The 17,775-nt window shown below is 44.4% G+C and overlaps 1 protein-coding gene across 3 annotated transcripts in view; it reads left to right on the plus strand.

Moving 5' to 3' along the window:
- The window catches only part of PTDSS1 (phosphatidylserine synthase 1), a 60,769-nt gene extending 44,203 nt beyond the window's left edge, over positions 1-16,566 (plus strand). For 2 of the 3 annotated variants that reach the window (XM_016125458.2, XM_036232889.1), the window contains 4 exons: positions 5,546-5,645; positions 12,752-12,820; positions 13,471-13,540; positions 15,473-16,566. In XM_016125458.2, the coding sequence (XP_015980944.1) occupies positions 5,546-5,645; positions 12,752-12,820; positions 13,471-13,540; positions 15,473-15,582 (349 nt within the window). In that variant the 3' untranslated portion in view covers positions 15,583-16,566. The remainder of the gene's footprint in view (positions 1-5,545; positions 5,646-12,751; positions 12,821-13,470; positions 13,541-15,472) is intronic. The other variant, XM_016125459.2, reaches the window with a different exon arrangement.
- Positions 16,567-17,775: the final 1,209 nt, after the last annotated feature.

The following is a 17,775-nucleotide window of genomic DNA, read 5'->3' on the forward strand; positions in this document are numbered from 1 at the left end:
CCAAACCCCTGGTGGCAGTTGTTATGTTTTTAGCAGCAGAATCCATTTCCTCAAATGACATCTTGCCCCAAACCCTAAAATACAACAAAACAAGTGAGCAGGACTGTACTAGGTGTCCCACCCAGGACCCTTTTAACCTCTTCCTATAAGGTAAATGTGTGACACACCGAGAGAAGTTTTAAAAGCAAGCCTTTATTGGGAGAACGTTCTCGGGCGAGGTTCTCTGGTCCAGAGGGGAGAGGGGCCAGAGAAGTCGTGCCCTGTGATGGGATAGTTTTCATAGGGTTATGTGGGGGTAGGGTATAGAATGGGGAATGTCAGTTGAGTATCTGGATTAGGGTAGTGGCTGATTAGGACAGTGGTGCCAGAACTTTAGGGTGGGCCCTTGTCTGGATTCCGATGTCAAGCTAGGAAGCCTAACACTTCCCACCCTACACCCTGTTCTATACCTGGGGCTTCCCTAGGAAGTTTGTAAGTTCCAAGAGCACAGTGGAAGTTGTTTCTATCTGATAAGTACAGCTCAGTTATCACTTCCTCCCAAAAGGCATTTCTGCTCACCCTAATCAGAAGGGGACTCACTCTAGAACACTTCCTGGCTACTGGTGTGGTGGTGTAGCAGTTGTGTGGTGTTATATACCTCTCATGCCATTACGTGTGGGTCATCTCCTGGCTGGCTGAAGGTTGGCTGCCCTGGGCCTGGAGCCATCACAGTGATGCAGGACAGGGCTAATTTCCCCAAGGTGGTGGGGGGGAGACCAAGCCCTGCACTGAGTGAAGAAGGAGGTCTTTTGGCAGAGAGTGTAGGAAGAATTCAGCACACATGCCAAAGTTAGAGTCAACAGGAAAGTGATAAAACCCCACAAACAGAGTGTGGTCTCCTCTCAGAGGCAGAGAATGAGAAGGAGCAAGAGAGACTTGGAAAGACAGTGAGTAGAGACTGGCCCATTGTTCAGGGAATTCAATTTCTACATCATTCTTTAGTTCCTGTAAGTTATTGTTTAAAAGACTTTGTTAACCCATTTGCTTTGAAATGGACATAAAGTGAAGAAGGAGAAGAGTATGTAGGTGAAAAGGTAAGAATATGTAGAGTGAAAAGCCTGCTGGCATTTCCTAGCCTTTAATCCATAGGTTCCCCATGGTTTTATCCTTAGGGAAAGACCCCTGGTTCCTGTTTCCCCTGCACAGGTGTAGAGATTGGGTTCTTAGTAATCCAGCAGAAATCTTCCTTTGTTCTGAAGGTGTCCTGGCCTCGCTGCAGGGCCGATCAGCAAACTGCAGTCTCTGATTGTGGCTTGATTAACATTTTAATTCTCTTACCTCTTCCCTACTTTACCAGTAGAGCATTTTGTGCAGCTATAGAGCAGTCTTTATGGAATGCAGGCAAGCTGGGGCATCTTCAGAATCCAACAGCAGGTTTGTTGGCATGCTGAAAACTCCCTGCTTGTACATGCAGCTTACACACACTGAGCCTAGAGCTTTCGTGCCCCGATTTCTGTAATAGCCATGCTTACATTCTTGTTGCTCTCACTGAGGAGCTCCTTACTCTGGACTCTACATTAACATTTTTGTCTGCCCTGTCTCTTAAAGTTCAGGCTCCTAAGATGGGGAGCTGAGAATGTGTGTCAGCAGACCAGCCTCGACCCCAGGCAGAGGCTTCTCAGGCAGCTGGAGAGTTTGCCTCCTACTCATGCTAATTCAAGATAAGGATGGCCACAGGCATTAAAGGGAGTTGGAGCTCTGAGTGAATTCCATCCAACACAATTTGTCTGCCTCTTCAGTTTGTTAAAGATCAGAGAGATTTACTTTTGCACTGAGTTCAGGGAGCCCTGGGGAAGAGCTTGTGCTGCCTCAGCTGACAGACTTAATAGAGGCTCCCATCCTACTCAATCCTTGGCCTCAGCCCTAAGCTAGCAGCCATTTAAGTCTTATACAAAAGTAATGTTAACATTCCAGGACACTATTTATTAGGACTCCCTCTGGGGGCAATGGCTGGTGGTTAAAGAGCCCATGTGATTGTTGAGTTTTACTGCTTCCCAGTTTCCATCACCCCTCACATCTCCACAGCTACTCCCCTGGTCCTCCCCCTGCTTTAGAGGCCTCACTGCTTCTGCTCTTGCCTCCTCACCATCAGTTCTCAGTTCAGCTGCCAGACTATCATATTAAAATATAATGCACTGAATCATGTTAAAACTCTGCTCCAGGGGCTCCTGGCTCCCTCAGACTAAAAGCCAAGCCTTTGGGTGGCCCTCAAGACCCATGCTACTGTGACACAACTCTCTCCCTTCCCCTACCCTCCACCCCCGTATCCCCCCCCCCCGCCACACACACACACACACACTGACCCCAACCCCAGTCACCTCACTGAGAGGCCACATTCATGGACAAGGGCTTAACTAAGATTCCTCAGCACATAGGGGCAAAGCATATCCTAAAGTTGCTGACTGGAAAGCTCTCGTCTTCAGAACAAACTTCAGTTCATTATGAAGTCAACAGGGTGTATCATGACCAGCACTTCCTTAAAATGAAATAGAATAGAAAAATGTCAGAGTACGGGTTTTAACTACTGGGGCAATGTGCAATTCAGCATCACCCCAGTGGCATGGGGTGGGGCGGTCCTTGGTTCTTCCCCACTGACACAGCAAAGAATTACAGATCAGTGAGATTTAGAAAAAGTAAGATTTATTAAAAGTATGTTTTAGAAGGAGATGAGCCATGCTAAGAAAGGCTGCAGCTCTGTGGAATTTGGGAAGTGAAAAGGTAGAAGATAAAAGACAGAGTACACTTCAAGGAAGGAACCGGTTTTCAGCAAAGAGCTGTAACAGCACAGAAGTGGGAAGGTCTGTGCATTAGGGCCATCATGGGCGGTTACAAAGGTGTTCCTAGGTGATTGGCCTGTGAGGTCATTTTGATTGACATTTGGCTGTTATATAACACTATGCCTCTTATACATGTGCATACCCAGAACTCAGTCTGTTATATTAGATTCATGAACTTCCAGGAAGAGACACAGTATTATAATGATGGTAGAATGAGGCTGAGGTTACAGGCAGGTTAAGGTAGTACTTTCTGTGCAAGCATCAGTGGGTGGATTAAAGTCCTTTGTCCCTCAGGATGCAGGAGTGATTCGTTAACTACAAATGAGGTGTTCTTTGGGCTATCTGGGGCCTGGGCCACCATTTCTTTGTTCCCTTGTTGCTCATGTCTGTCTAACCTAATAAGGGGGGACAAATTATTTTATGAAACTTGTTTCAGGGTGTGTATATGTGTGTGTGTGTGTGCACATGCATGCATATGTGTGCACGCGCATGTATGTATGTACATGTACTGGGTCACAATAAAATGTTTCTTGCCATGGTCTCAGATCACAGAAGTCAGAAACACAGCTCTATCCTGCTGATTACCATGCTTTTGAAAGGTGGTCAATCCAGTTAAATATCCAGAAATCTCTCATAGTAAACTCCAGGTGTTCTGTCTGGCTTAAGGGCAGACAGCCACACTTAGTTCCGGGGCTTAGCACTTTCAGTTGTACTTCAAGAAGTCCCGGCCAAAGGTTTAATACTTTTTTTATGTCCACTCACAGGCACCCTTCCCCTCACTGTGCAGCCTGGAAGTAACCAAAGTTTAGGTGCCATCTAGCATCAGCCCTCAGTCTAGACCAGGATCAAGTGAAACTCAGACCTACACTTATAAGCCTCCTGTTTACCTCAGCTAAAATGATACTTTCTCACATGTGCCATGCTTTGTTGGAGGGCTTTTTGCAGATTCAGGCCAATAATTCCTAAACCTTCTTTGATTGGGGCTAGGGGAAAAGAGCCCCAAATTCTCTAAAGTGGTTCTTTCCAGGCATCCAGTTGTTTGATGATGGCAGTGACCTTTGTGTCTACCAACAGGTAAGGGGGCACAGAGCCTTTCTTCTTGTATTTTTAGAGAATATCTGTGCAACCATACTAATCCCTGATTGTATTTCATCTCAAGCAAGGGACACAAAAGTAGACTTGTATGAAATCTGTATGTGTGCTTTTTTCCTATGTATTCTTAAGCAATCTTTGGGATTACATGACTAGCTGTGTCACTCTTACTTCATTTTTATCTTATGCTCTGAACCTTAATAAAAGTCTGATTTTTATATTCATAAATAAAGATGTAGAACATAAGAGTGACTTTTTTCCTTTGATGTTTAATTAGAGAATAAATCATAAAGTGTTTTGTTTTTTAACATTTTTGTATTTAGCAAAGTTGTTTACAGATCGAGAGAGGATAAAAGGTTTATATTATCAGCAAACATGGCAGATGTTGAATCTGGAAATTTTTAGGTGGCTGAGAGGGAATGTGATTTTTGCCTTCAAGTTATCGAAAGACACAGGCTCAAACTCATCATGTCTGACTGTGGGTGGCAGACTTAGTACCCATGGGTGGAAGGAGACAAGAGGCCAGCCTGAAACAATGAAAAGGATCCCAACAGCTAAAGAGACTGAGTGGCAGAATAAGCCACTCACAAAGGTAGTGGGTTCCCGGTCCCTGAGAGGGTTCCAGCAAGTGGTGACTCTCCACCCTGGTGGTAACAGGTGCTGAGTTAGCAATATTAGGTGCCTCCAGCTATTAAGATGTATGAGCTGAGATTCTAGTCTTGGAGGAAGAAAGAAGTAAAAAATAGTTTTATTTCTTGGGAGGGGAAGAAGGATGAATAGGCAGGGCACAGGATTTTTAGGGCAGTGAAACTACTCTGTATAATTCTATAATGGTGGATACATGTCATTCTGCATTTGTCCAATAAACAATTGAAAATATAAGAGTGAACCCTGATGTCAGCTGTGGACTTTGGGTAATAATAATGTGTCAATGTAGGTTCACTGATTGTAACAAATGTACCACTCTTGTAAAGATATAGTATGGGAGATGATGTAGAGTATGAGGTAAATCTGTAACTTCCCTCAATTTTGTTATGAACCTAAAACTCCTCTAAAAAAATACCAAGTCTTTAAAAAAAAAAAAAAAAAGAGGAATAATAGTAAAATAAACTTTATTGCATATAAAAATACACACACATACAGAGCTGACTCTTGAACAGCATGGGGGTTAAGGGCAACAACCCCCCACACAGTCAAAACTCCACACAAAAAACTTTGATTCCCTAAAAACTTAAATACTAATAGCCTACTGTTGACTGGAAGCCTTATTGATAACACAAACAGTTGATTGACATATTTTGTGTGTTATATGTATTATACACTGCAAACGAGCTAAAGTTAGAGAAAAGAAAATGTTATTGAGAAAATCATTAGGATTTTCAGTATTGATTGAAAAAAATTCACATGTAAGTGGACCCGTGCAGTTCAAACCCATGTCGTTCAAGGGTCAACTGTGTTTAATTTTGAAGAAAATGCATTAGGCTAGAATAATGTCATTTTGTTTGGGGCCTGCTACCAGTGTTAGGGGCAGAAACATTATGACCAGTTGAACTTTTTGATGGAATGTGTATTTCTGGTAATGTATATGCTCTGATAAAACGAATTAGTATTTGACTTCCTGTTCTCTGTTTACCTAGGGTCATTGGTTTCCTGGAAGCTATTGTTTGCATAAAATTTGGACAAGATCTCTTCTCTAAGACCCAAATACTCTATGTTGTGCTTTGGCTTCTTTGCGTGGTAAGTCCTTACTTTTTCACCCAGAGTTAGCTAAATTCTACATCCTGTCCCTTAAACAAACAAACAAACTCTAATGCACCAAGGTTCCTTAGAAATTCATAGACAGGACATTCTATTTGTAATAACCTGAGATTGGTCACCAGTCCACAGTTCAAGAATAAACACATAGGATCACATGACATCCAAAATGGGTCACCTTGACAGGTTCTGGTCAGACGCCCTCAGCAGGTACGCCATGCATGCATTTATTTCACTTAAGGGAATTCACCTGCACGTGAAGAATTTCAGGCCTGCTGTGAAGCAACAAGGATAATTACAGTGCCTTGTAACACACCTTACTGTATAAGCATTTATGTGCAAGACGACAGGCTGTAGTTGATAGGCCATGTGAGATGTTTTTGAAGGTGATCAGACTGTGCAGTTTCTGCCCCGCCAGCTGCCTTTCTAAGTGAAGCCTGTGTGAAGTGAGCTTCCTCTGTGAAGGGCAGAGTCTGCGGCCTCCAGCCCTATTGTCCTGGGACTTTTCCTACGCCTTTCGCAGGGAGTAAGATCTTACTTACCCAGCTTACACATTTTTTGACTGCCTTTCTTAGTTTGTTTTATTATTTTGGAGAAAAGTCTTATTTTACATTTAAGCTTAGGATCTTTTCCTTACTTGGTCTAAAAATTAATTTGGGCTTTCTTTATAATTATAGAAAATTTCAAACATATTTGGAAGTAGATGGGTAAAGAGTAGATGACCCCTCATGTACCCGTTATCCAGTTTCAACAATTACAGTTCACAGCCAGTTTTGTTTCCTTATATTTCCTAGTCACTATCTCTACCCCAAATTATTTTGAAGCAGATCACCTGTAATATTTCAGGATTTATCTCTAAAAGAAAATAAGAATTTTTTTTGCAGCCACTATACCATTATCACATGTGAAAAAGAATTAGTAGTAATTCCTTAATACAGTCAAATATCTAATCAGTATTCAAATTACTGACATTTTCTTAAATTTCTTATTTTTTAACCCACATTTGGCAATTCTTGTCATGCTTTTTAAGTCTCAGTCTATACTTTCCTTCTATCTCTAGCTCTCTCTCTTTCATACTTTATTTGTTGAAGAAATCAGCTTTTGTCCTGTATATTTTCCCACAGTCTGGATTTTACTGATTTCATCCTGTGCAGTAATTTAACAGATTTCTTTGTTCTCTGTATTTTCTGTAAATTGGTAGCTGGATCTAGAAGCTTAATCAGATTCAGTTTTTTTTTGTTTTTTGTTTTTTTGACAAGACTAAACTTTGTATTTTTAGTGTTTTTTCATTTGTTTGTTTTTTTTGCCTTTCATGATGCCTATTTTTAGGGTTACTTGTTAGCAATCCTAGCTTTTTCTGTCTTCTTTTATATTGAACAATAAAAGGTAATAATGATTTCCTTTGTACTTAAACTCTAGGGATAATGCTCAAATGTATTTTTTCTGTCCTGGTGAGACTAGATATAAGGTTTGGTTAGGGGAGTTTGTCAAATATGCCTGGAGATTTTAACCAAGCACTCTTCACATTCATTGCTTTCTGGCTTGTGCCCCTCAGTTGTGTGAACTGTAGCATGACCTACTGCCCTCACCTGATGCCAGAGGAGACCCAGATAGGTGGAGGCAGGTAGGACTGCTGGGGCATGGGTAGGTGCCCTTCTCACAACAGCCCGGTAGCAGGCTCCCAGCCGCCAGTGCACAGCTTTCACTGAGGCGTCGGTGGCCAGAATGGTCTTCTCAAAGCCGTGTCTGAGAAGCCCTCTCTGGGCACCCTGCCTGCAGGGACCTCACCAGTCTCTCTTTAATTTTGAGACTTTCTCTCTGGTTTACTTATTTGACACTTAGCGTACACTTTTACGTTGATGACTTTTGATTTGCCTTTGTGTGAACATGAACCACATCTGGTCTTCCTGTCGATCTCCCCTTCACTTAGCACGGTTCCTTGTATGTCTGTCATTCCTTCTCATTTCCTGAGTGCTCATCAAAGCTGCATCTGATGCTGGACCCCCACAGATACATGATGGTGATGACAAAATTTATTAATGCTTATCATGTACCAGACACTGTTCCAAACCCTTCTTATGAATAGTACATTTGATCTTTACATTTTGTGGGGAGGTACATTATTAGCCTTCTTTTATCAGTGAATAAGTAAAGTCACAGAGAGGTTCATTAGGTGCCCCAGCTTACACAGAAAGTAAGTGGCAGAGGCAGGGCTCAAACCTAGACCCTCCACGGGTCTCCACATCCAGGCAATAGAATTATACACACAAAAGAGCAATGTTAATGGGTGATTAGTATTAAGAAGGACGTGTACATATTGCTGAAAGAGCCCTGGAGAGAGCATCAGGCGACATGGGGAGTTGGCGAGGTTCTCCCTGGAGGAAATGAGTGAACAGGACTTGGAAGGAGCACAGTGAGTGGCTCTCCCATCCCTCAGGTGCCCAGCTAAAAACCTGGGAGGCTGCTTCCTGTCCTTTGTCATTCTTCAAATCAGCAGGTCACCAGATTTCAGTCATTCAGCTGTGTGGCCCAGCTCCACCCTCCTCTCCATTCTCACTGCCTTTGCAGCTGTCTAGACACCTATTCTCCCTCCATCCTGCCCTTCAGATCCATTTTCTACACTGCTGCTGAAGTGATCTTTCAGAATTCAGATCTGAATCTCTTTTTCCTGTTCAGAATCATTCGCTATTGTTGGTGGCTTGAGAGAGCCCAATGATATAATATTTTTCCCCATCCAAGTTCAGAGTAATTAAGAGAAAGACAGGATGGGAGGAGGATCTAGAGATCAGAATAGCATCTTTTTTACTGAGAATCCACATCTTTCATTATCCGCTTTAGATGCTTGACAATGAGGGGCTTCCAGATAGCGAATCCCGGAGTAGACACATTTTCCAGCGCCAGGAGACACGCCTCCCTACATTGTGCTGGTGACCCGGCACCTGGAGGGAAATGCCCATCTTCCTTCTCTCAGATTCACCAGTAAGATAAGAGTTAGCTCTTCCGCAGTAAAGGAGTGAGGGGTAGAGAAACTGGAAAATTATACCAGGAAAACTCCCTGCCTGTAGAAAACAATACCAAGAAGGAAGAAGAATCCCGCCACCCACGTCTGCTCTACTCAGCTACCCCCAACTCCTTGGTTACCTCAACGAGCCATCCAGAGTGCTCTTGCCATCACACGTGATACTTCCTTTGCCTGATCTGAATGCTTTTCTCTCTTCCTCTACCTAGTGAATCATGCCAAGAACAAACTTAAATTCATGTCCTCCATGACCTGCAAAGCAGACTAGGAAATATCTTCCTCAGGGACCAATCTCACTTTGTACATATTTCTTTGAGTTCTAACTTCAGTGTAATGTAATTTGTAGCATTTATATCTGTCTCTTCATTCTTATTCACAGAGAGTACGTTTTCGTTGTCCTTTTGTCCCCACTGACTCTAGCACAGCGCCTGATGCATGGGAAATACCCCACAGACACATGGAGAATAAAGGAGTGAGTTCAAGAGTCAGAGACAGATGTACATGCAGACTGAGAAACACACATGTGCAAAAGCATGAAGCTGTACCAGGAAGATCACAGCATGTTTGGGGAGCGAGAGTGAGGAGAGTGAGTTGGAGGAAGAGAGGATAGATGTCTGCTCAGGAAGGACTTTGTTTGTCTGTAGCAGGAGACCCAAAGGAGATTTTTCAGTGGGAAATGCTGTGGAAGGGAGGAGAGTCTGCAGGGAAGAGGGGTTGGAAGAGGAGTTTGGTCTGAGGGTGTTGTAGGGTCCCAGGTGAGAAATAACTGGCTGAACCAAGGGCTGCATTTGAGAGCTTGTTGAAGAGGTTAGCTCCACACAATGCCGTCCCCTGTAATAGCTGGAAAGGGATTTGAGGGTGACTCCATGGTGTCTAGTTTGTGCCCCTGGTGGCTGTTGGGACAAGTAACAGATCAGGGATATCAGAAGCCCCTTGAAAGGAGATGACATTGGTTTGGGGCATTGGGGTTTGCGGGATCCTTAGAACTTACAGCTGAAGTGTCCTGTGTCATTGGAAATTCTGATATGTCCAGTAAAACTGGATGGACTCTATCGGTGGTGGAGATGAAAGAGTTGTGTGTAGGGCACTGCTGGAGCCATCAGATGAGTTTGGAGACATAGCATGGGTTAGAAAAACTCACTGAAGGTGGAATCCTGCAGAGCTGCCACATGTAGAGGCCAGGCCAGAGCTGAGAAACAGTCACTGGAGAGCAGGACCTTGAAGAGAAGCAGAATCTGCCAGTTGGTATTAGCAGTGACAAGAACCATGGAGGGGGACCTGGCCCTCAATGAGGCCAATGAAGCGTCCCCAAAGAAGAAGGATGGAAACAAGGTTCTGGTGCTTTTTCATACTCATAGCCCTTATTAAAGCTCAGGATTGATCTCAAACTCAGGAGTGGGATGAATTTTATTCAGTAAAGCAGTGTTAAGTTATGCCCCGCCTCCCACACTGCTCAGAGGAACAAAGCATCTAATTATTCTTCTTGCTTAGTAAGAGAATATATCTGGAACTTGAGATTAATGTGGAAGCAAAGATCTGTTACGCTAGATCAAACCTGGTAAATGGAATGCTCATTATTGTGACCTGTTAGTCAAACAGGTTTTACTCCCTCGTTGCCGCCAAACCGGTGCATGGTTGTGAACTGCCATGGCTCTCTCATCCCACATACTTTTCTTCTTTCTTTTTTTTTCTTCCTTTTTCTTTAGACAAAATCTGTACGGTTGCTATTTTAAATTCAGGTCTTGACATTCTAAGTAGGTACATGCCTAGATTTCCACGGGTGTGATTGCAAACCCCAAATTACAAGCTTTGTCTCCAGGGGCAAATGCGAAATGGGTCTTTTGTACCTGGGTGAAATGGTAAATTTGGCAGCCACAGTAGGCCCTCTGTGTGACAGTCGTGATGTGCTGATCACTTGCCAGTGTCTAGCCTGTCCCCTGCAGGGCTGTCTGCTGGGCTGACCTACCCTCCTAGAGGTGGGGCTGGGGAAGTAAGAGGAAGAGCCCCTCTCGCCTGCCCTCTGGTGGGCAGAATTCGCGATGACAGCCAGCCCGGCCCTCACTGCTCTGAGATCTAGTGGAGTGACCGCTCTGGCCAGCCTGCCCAGCCCCACTGCACAGCCACTGACTGGTCTGGGGAGGTGTAACCTGACTTCCCGGACCTCCCCCTCCTTGTGAAACCTAGGATTGCCTGTTTTGCTCTTCATAAAGGACCTAACACAGACGCAGGCCGCCACACCGCAAATCCTCCAGTCTTTCCCACTCTTTCCATGCCATGAAAACAGTACATTTAATATGGGTGGTGTATGCTAGAAGTCTGAGTATGTACTAGAGTGTGGTAAAGGTCAGAAGTCATTTTCATTTTATAATTTTGATGTATTTATTCATTACCAAATTTTTTCATGGGGGGTATGAATCCTTTTCCTTTAAATCCCTAATGTATAGATGGATGCATGTGAACTAGTGGTCCTCTGTGTTTTATATTATCTCTCCACCATGTTGCTATTCCCACTTCAATGACATGAAAGTAGAAGGCCAGCTGGAGCATATGGACTCTTTTTTTGACACTTAAGATGATGCTGTTCCTCCACTAGGCACTGAGTAAATATTCTTGACTTAAAGGAGCTGGGCCAGAGCTAGACCAGCAGCCACAGTGTTGAGAATTTCCAGCTCTGCTTCCAGACTGGGCCGTGCAGCACAGACAGGCGGGTATTGGCTGTTCCAGTGATGCTTTTCTTTCTTTGGGACTGGATAAGTGGATGGATAGATGAATGGATAGAGATGGATAGACAAAGTCAATATTTATCTCGATTGCTGTCCCTAAACCTTGTATCCAGGAATATTAAGAGACCTGTTTTCTGGCTCCAGTTTTGCCACATACTTGCCACATGTCCTTGAAAGGGCCATTTTGTTTCTTCTTCTGTGGAGTTGAAATTAATGATCTCTCTGGTGAGAATGAAAAATTATTTTATGCCTATTCCCACGGTTGGGGTATGGTGATAGGTCCTCAATAGGATATACAGTGGAGCAGATGGAGGTTAGGCGGTGAAGATGGTGTGGTATAAATGGGTTCCTTAAGCAAGGGATTCTGAAGCTTTGGAACAGGCTGTCATTTTGTTTGGATTAACATAACTCGGGAAGATAAGGCCTGGCTGAAGGACCTGGGGGGAGAACATCTGTCCTTGCTCCTGTCACGTGCTCTCCCTACTTGCTGCTCAGTCTCCTGGGCGGCCAGGAACTTTTCCCCAGCACGTTTTTAAGGCTTTGGATTCATGTAGAGTCTGTTCTTTCCTTAGCTTAGAGTATAACTTAGGGCATGGTGCAGGGTGGGTAGAGATGCTGGTGGGGAAGGAGAAGTTATTTCTGCCCCGTCCCCATGGACCACACCCTTCTCGTTTTACTCAGGGACTTACAAGGCATTTTTTTTTTTTTTAATTTAGTTTCCTATCTCCTTAAACAAGGAAAACAAAAGCATCCAGAACCGGGGTCAGAGTGGGGCCACTGAGACTAAAAAGCAGTAAAAAGGCAGTCCCAAGCCAGGCCAGTAGTGGCCAGCTGTGTTCTGTAGTTGACACAGTGAGCATTTGTCCTGAATGCCCTCCAGCCCCACTGTGACCCCAGACTGAATGAAACTGCTTTTTCATTTAGAAATCCTCTTTCCCGCAGAAGCTGACAAACTGAGTCCTTATAATTCTTCCTAGTGATGAAAGGAGAGGATGGGCCGTGAAATCAGAAATACAGTAGAGAATCCCATATGTCCACTTGAGCAGAACCTGCAAAGCCGTTTAGAAAGTGCATCCCCCTTGTCCCACATCTAAACATGATGTTCCATTCTGATAGAGTCACAGGTAGAACTCATCATAACTCTTCTTGTCAAAAGCTTTGGGGATGCTTCCCCAGTGCATTGTGCTCATCTCTGCCACATCCAGCCATTTTGTGACCAACGTCCTAGGAAAGATGACAGAAACGCATTGAGCTGTCTTGTGTGACTTTCCATTGAAACCCTGAAGTTCTGGGAAACATACTTTATGCATCATCATTTATAAAATGTGCTGGTTTTTCTCTTCCAGGCTTTCACCACCTTCCTGTGTCTATACGGCATGGTGTGGTATGCAGAGCACTATGGTCACCGAGAAAAGGTATGGGAGGGAAGGCAGAGATGGCTATTATTTAAAGTAATCACATCTGGCTGAGAGCTTTAGCTCAGAGCATAGTCACATGGGAATGTAGTGTGGTCAGCATGTGAGAGCTGGGCTTCAGGCCTCGCCATGTAGAAACTTAACCAGTTCAGAATCTGTTCCCTATCAGTTGCTGTCCATGCTTGTGATTGCCCTGTTCAATAGGTTGCAGTATCTATTCTCTTTTTGTAAGGGGTTTAAAACTTAATTATTTAAACAAAATTGTGGAGAGAGCCCGGGACTAGTTTTTGGAAGGCTGAGTCTTATTCCTGGCCCTTCCAACTTTGTGCAGACCTCTTCCTATACCCTAGCCTGGGTCCCCATCACAAAATACCTGTCCCACCCACTTCTTAGTCTAACTGCCTCCATCTTTTATTTATACCTTGAGTCTAAGGAGCTAAAGTACTTACTAGAAGGTTTATTCTACATCACCCAGAGATAGCCTTGGTTTTGTAACTGAGAAACATAAGCATGAGAAAGTTCTATCACTTGGTGGTGGTGACCCCCCCCAGACCAAGAGAGGCAGGAACAGAGCTTCTCACTTGTTCGCCTGCCCCCCGCCTCCTGGAGAGTCTTTGAAATTCCATCACTAAGCCTTCCTTTCTCCCTAGACCTACTCAGAGTGTGAAGATGGCACCTACAGTCCAGATATCTCCTGGCCTCACGGGAAAGGTACAAAAGGTATCTCTCTTGTTCATTGTTTAAGATTTAACTGGGCCCTCTCCATTCTGAGGCCCAATAAAGAAATTTAGGATTAGTATTTCTCTTCTATATGGTGATAAATGTATATTTTAAAGGGTCTCAAACCTACTCATCACATGGCTCCTATTACTTATTAAGAAACATTCAAAATGTTTTCAGGATCTGCCCAAAACACTTGCTTCATAAGAAGAGGCCCCATATAGTTCTGCCTTTTCTGAGACAGGAAGATGTAAAGAGGCCCACATATCTCAAGCACCCCGATGGGGATGTTCTCCCTCTTGCCTTTTATGAGTGAAAAGGGTTAGGAGGAATTGTATGCCAGGAGGAAAAGCCTTTCAAAGACGTGTATTGATTCAATCACACTTATTCAAGAGGCAGACCAGTATGAGAGGGATTTCAGTCATGTAGTTAGGGCTACTGACCTCTCAAGGAGCATTGTGGAAAGACTTGGGGCCACCTACCTGGTTATTTTAAATTAGGCACATGAAATAATGATACTGAGGAGGCTCCACTAGACAGCAGTTTCTTGCCGTTCTTAGGAACTGATTGGGGGGCTTAACTGAAGGGAGAGAATGATGACTGCTAGGGACCATGAATTTTAGCTCATAGAGTTGCTCAGAGAAACAGTGGGCCTAGGAAAAGAAAAGCACTAGAGTCGTATGTACGTTGTTCTCCTGAGTTCTGGGATCAAGCCTTTTAGAGCTCTCCCTGGGAAAATGCTAGTGTACACTCTGCTGAGTTGTCACTCACCCTTTTTGAGATGGTTTCTCCTGAGTCAAGGAGTGGATCAGCAGCCTGTTTTAGAATGCCGATGGATGTGGACAGAGGGCTTCCACAGAGCTCCCCGATTCACATCCGGATCCTTACGGATCAGTCCTTGTACTTGCGGGCTTCTGCATCGAAAAGACTGAAAGAAGTAAGCTGTGGTAGAGATATATTTCAATGAAAGGTAGATAGAATGGTAAAAAAGAAAAAAAAAAAACTTCAGAGTGATAAAAGAATCTCTTGGACAGTGGAGACCGAAACTGAGAACATTTTTTAGTGGCTGTCTTGGGTAGAGGTTTCCTCTGGGGCTGGGGGCTAGATCTGAGTCCAGGATTGGACAACCTCTTCGCTTAGCTGCTTAGGCCAGAGGTTGGCCATGTTCTTAACCTAAGAAGAAAGCCAACCTAAGCCTTACACACCTCTTCCTGGAATGCTCACCCCTCCCCCAGCTCCCCGATGCCTGCTGATTGCTCCACACTCAGCTGATGAAGAAGTCTTTCTCTGAGCTCCCAAACAAATGATATGGTATGGTAAATGACGTTATTATCCCTGTAGACTGAACATTTTGAGGGCATGTGCCATCTTCAGTGTGTGGCTCCAGCACTGTCATGAGCAGTCAGGGCCCGATTTGTACAAAAAAGTGGCCTCCAGGTCAAATGACAGAGGGCGTGTGATACCTTAATTTTGTAAAGTCAAGAAGCCTTTCCAATTTAAGGATTTAGAAACTATGGTGTGTAGCAGGTCAAGGTGTAGAAACCTAAGTAATGCATCCTTTGGTCATGAGGGTAGACTTGACATCAGGCTTTCACTGTCACTCCTTTGTGCTTTGACTTCATCTGTACCCTCCCTTCTGGTTCCCATCACCACAACCATGATACTTCCTCCACAGTGTGAGTATAAAAATTCTTCAGGACCCTCCTGGACTACGGGGAGCCATCGCCCTGCATACTCAGGCACTGGCTGCTCTAGTTCAGTGCTGGGGTTTGTGTGTCTTGTCTTAATTTATTAATGAGGCCACTAGGTGGAGCACAAGTATCAGTGGAAGAGCCTGTTCTTCACATGCAGGCCTGGGGCGGCTGGGCACGGAGAGCCACGAATCTGAGTGAGCCCACAGTGATGGAGGTGTGTTCTGATTCCTTTGGCCAGGTTCTGAAGACAGCCCACCCAAGCATCCAGGCAACAACGAAAGCCATTCTTCCAGAAGAAGGAATCGACATTCCAAGTCCAAAGTCACCAATGGAGTTGGAAAGAAATGAAAGACCCTGGTCAATCACAGTTGTTCCAGAGAGTGCCTAGAACTAAGAGGGAAGCAGGATCGTTTGGACCTCCCTGCTAGGAGGTTAAAAGATCCAGTACAAACGGAAGAGGAGAGACTTTGAGGAGGGATCATTATGTGAAGGTGTCAGTCTTGTTTCCCACAGACCTGGCCACGTCAGGCAGGCAATGCCGCGGTCCTTCACTATTGTGGGGTCTCTTCTAATGTCAGCACTTGGCATGCAGTCACCAGTAGCAGTGTGTTCAAAGGAAAAGGTAGCTATTTACTCACAGTTGCCAAAAGCAGCTTTGTGCTTGCGTTTATTGTGGATACATGTTAAACATCTTTGTTTGGACAGGACATTAAATGTACAGTTAATGGACTGGTCACCAGTTTTTTGGGGGAGTTTTTTTTTTTAGTGAATCTGCCTTTCCATTCGATTGGTTTACATTCAGGCCACTTTTCTGTCTTTTATTTCATTGTTGTTATTTGTTTTTAAGTTAGAATGCTTAAAAGCCTTCAGAAGCCACTGCTGAAATAGACTTGGGGAACATTCCCTTCTCTTCCAGAAAAAGGAAGGGGAGAGCTTTTGTGTTACCTCATCCCCTGTTTAGGACCTTAAGCCACAGTGGCTGTAAACCACTTAGGAAAGCTTAGCTACCCATGTAGGACCCCGGGCTTCAAATGAGACCCTTTTCTGTACCATCCCGAATGTGGTTGTCCGGACTGATCCATAGTGCACAGAAAACCTGCTCGAGAGGCAGCGTACACTGCGGCTTCTCCCCCAGCCAGGTGCCTTTTACACTTCATTTGTGTTCCTTCCATGGTGTGTTGCTGACATTGTCTTTTAGTCCCATGTGAGGTGCTGGCGAGTATTGCCTTTCACCCATGCCATGCTCTAGAATGTTTACCCTGATGGTTGGTCACCTCTGATGGCTCTCTGTTTTAAATAAAACAATTCACATTAAAGCCTATCTAAGATCTGTCTGTAAAGTGCTCATTTCTCTTCATCTTATCAATATTTCCCACTGTTCATAAGCATCACTATACTTTTCAAGTGACTTTAGGATAATATGAATGTATATGTTTTATATAGTGAGAAAAAAAAAGGTATTTTCAAGTGTGTACCGACATATATCTTATTTCCTAACCTCCTCAAGAATTCAGTAGGAAATGACCAAGACAGCCGGTGTTTTTGCCATGGTCATGGTTACATCAACCTGTTGGCAAGTGACTGGTACCCAGCCGATTGTCTTATAGACATAAACTTGCTGAAAACAATCCTTTTGTTCTCTCATTTCACAGAGCACAAAGATTTCGATGTCTTTTCTCCCTTTAAGGAAGTTATTAACCACATAACTGTCATGTGCCTTTTTCTGCAAAAGAATTCCAGGGCGAAGAGCTTAAATGAATCCTGAGAGCTGGGGTCACATCCTGTGTCCTTGGCCTCTGGCAGTCACGTGGTTGAGAGCCTCGCGGAGTTGCTCCAGCAGCTGACCAGCCGCTGGTAGGAAAAGATGGGCACACGCTCCGCTGGTGGTGAGGGGCCACAGCGCTGGGCTGTCTGTTAGGTGCTGTGCGAGCAGGAGCCCCATCTACCCTGGGAGCACTGCAGAGAGGCACAGAGGCAGTGCTTTCATAAACCCACTACTTTTGCAATCCACCAAAGAGGCCTTTTAAAAACATAGGCCCATTGTAAACATTCCGTTACTTTGAAAGTAAGTGAGTGTGTGCTGATTCTCCCTGCATTTTGCTGTCCTGAGCACTGAGTGCTGTGTACTTCCTGTCCTGTCTGCCTCGACTCACTCCCTGTGCCTGGGCCACTTCTGTGAGAGCATTTGGCCTCGCCACTTAACACTCCTCTTGTTAATAGCTTGGTCTGGCTGATGAAGCACAGCGCTGTTCTCCCAGGCCAGCGGGGAGGAAGGCACCTGTTCAGCGTGTGGTAACTGACTGTTCTGTGGGATCCGTGAAAAGCGAAGTGCACATGAGACAGTTTTTCCTCTGTGGCTTTGTCCAAAATGGCCAGGAATGTCCTCAGATACTTTCCACGCCCCTTCTTGGAGTTTAAACTTTCTTTTTTTTTTCCCCCTTTCAGTAAAGGCTCTTGACTGCAGTGGTTTCCAAACCAGTGCTTTCCATGACTGGCCAGTCCAACAGCTGCCATTCCTCTGAGGAGTTAAGCTATGGGTTT

Source organism: Rousettus aegyptiacus, unplaced genomic scaffold (assembly GCF_014176215.1).
Source record: "Rousettus aegyptiacus isolate mRouAeg1 unplaced genomic scaffold, mRouAeg1.p scaffold_m13_p_15, whole genome shotgun sequence".
Lineage (NCBI taxonomy): Eukaryota > Metazoa > Chordata > Mammalia > Chiroptera > Pteropodidae > Rousettus > Rousettus aegyptiacus.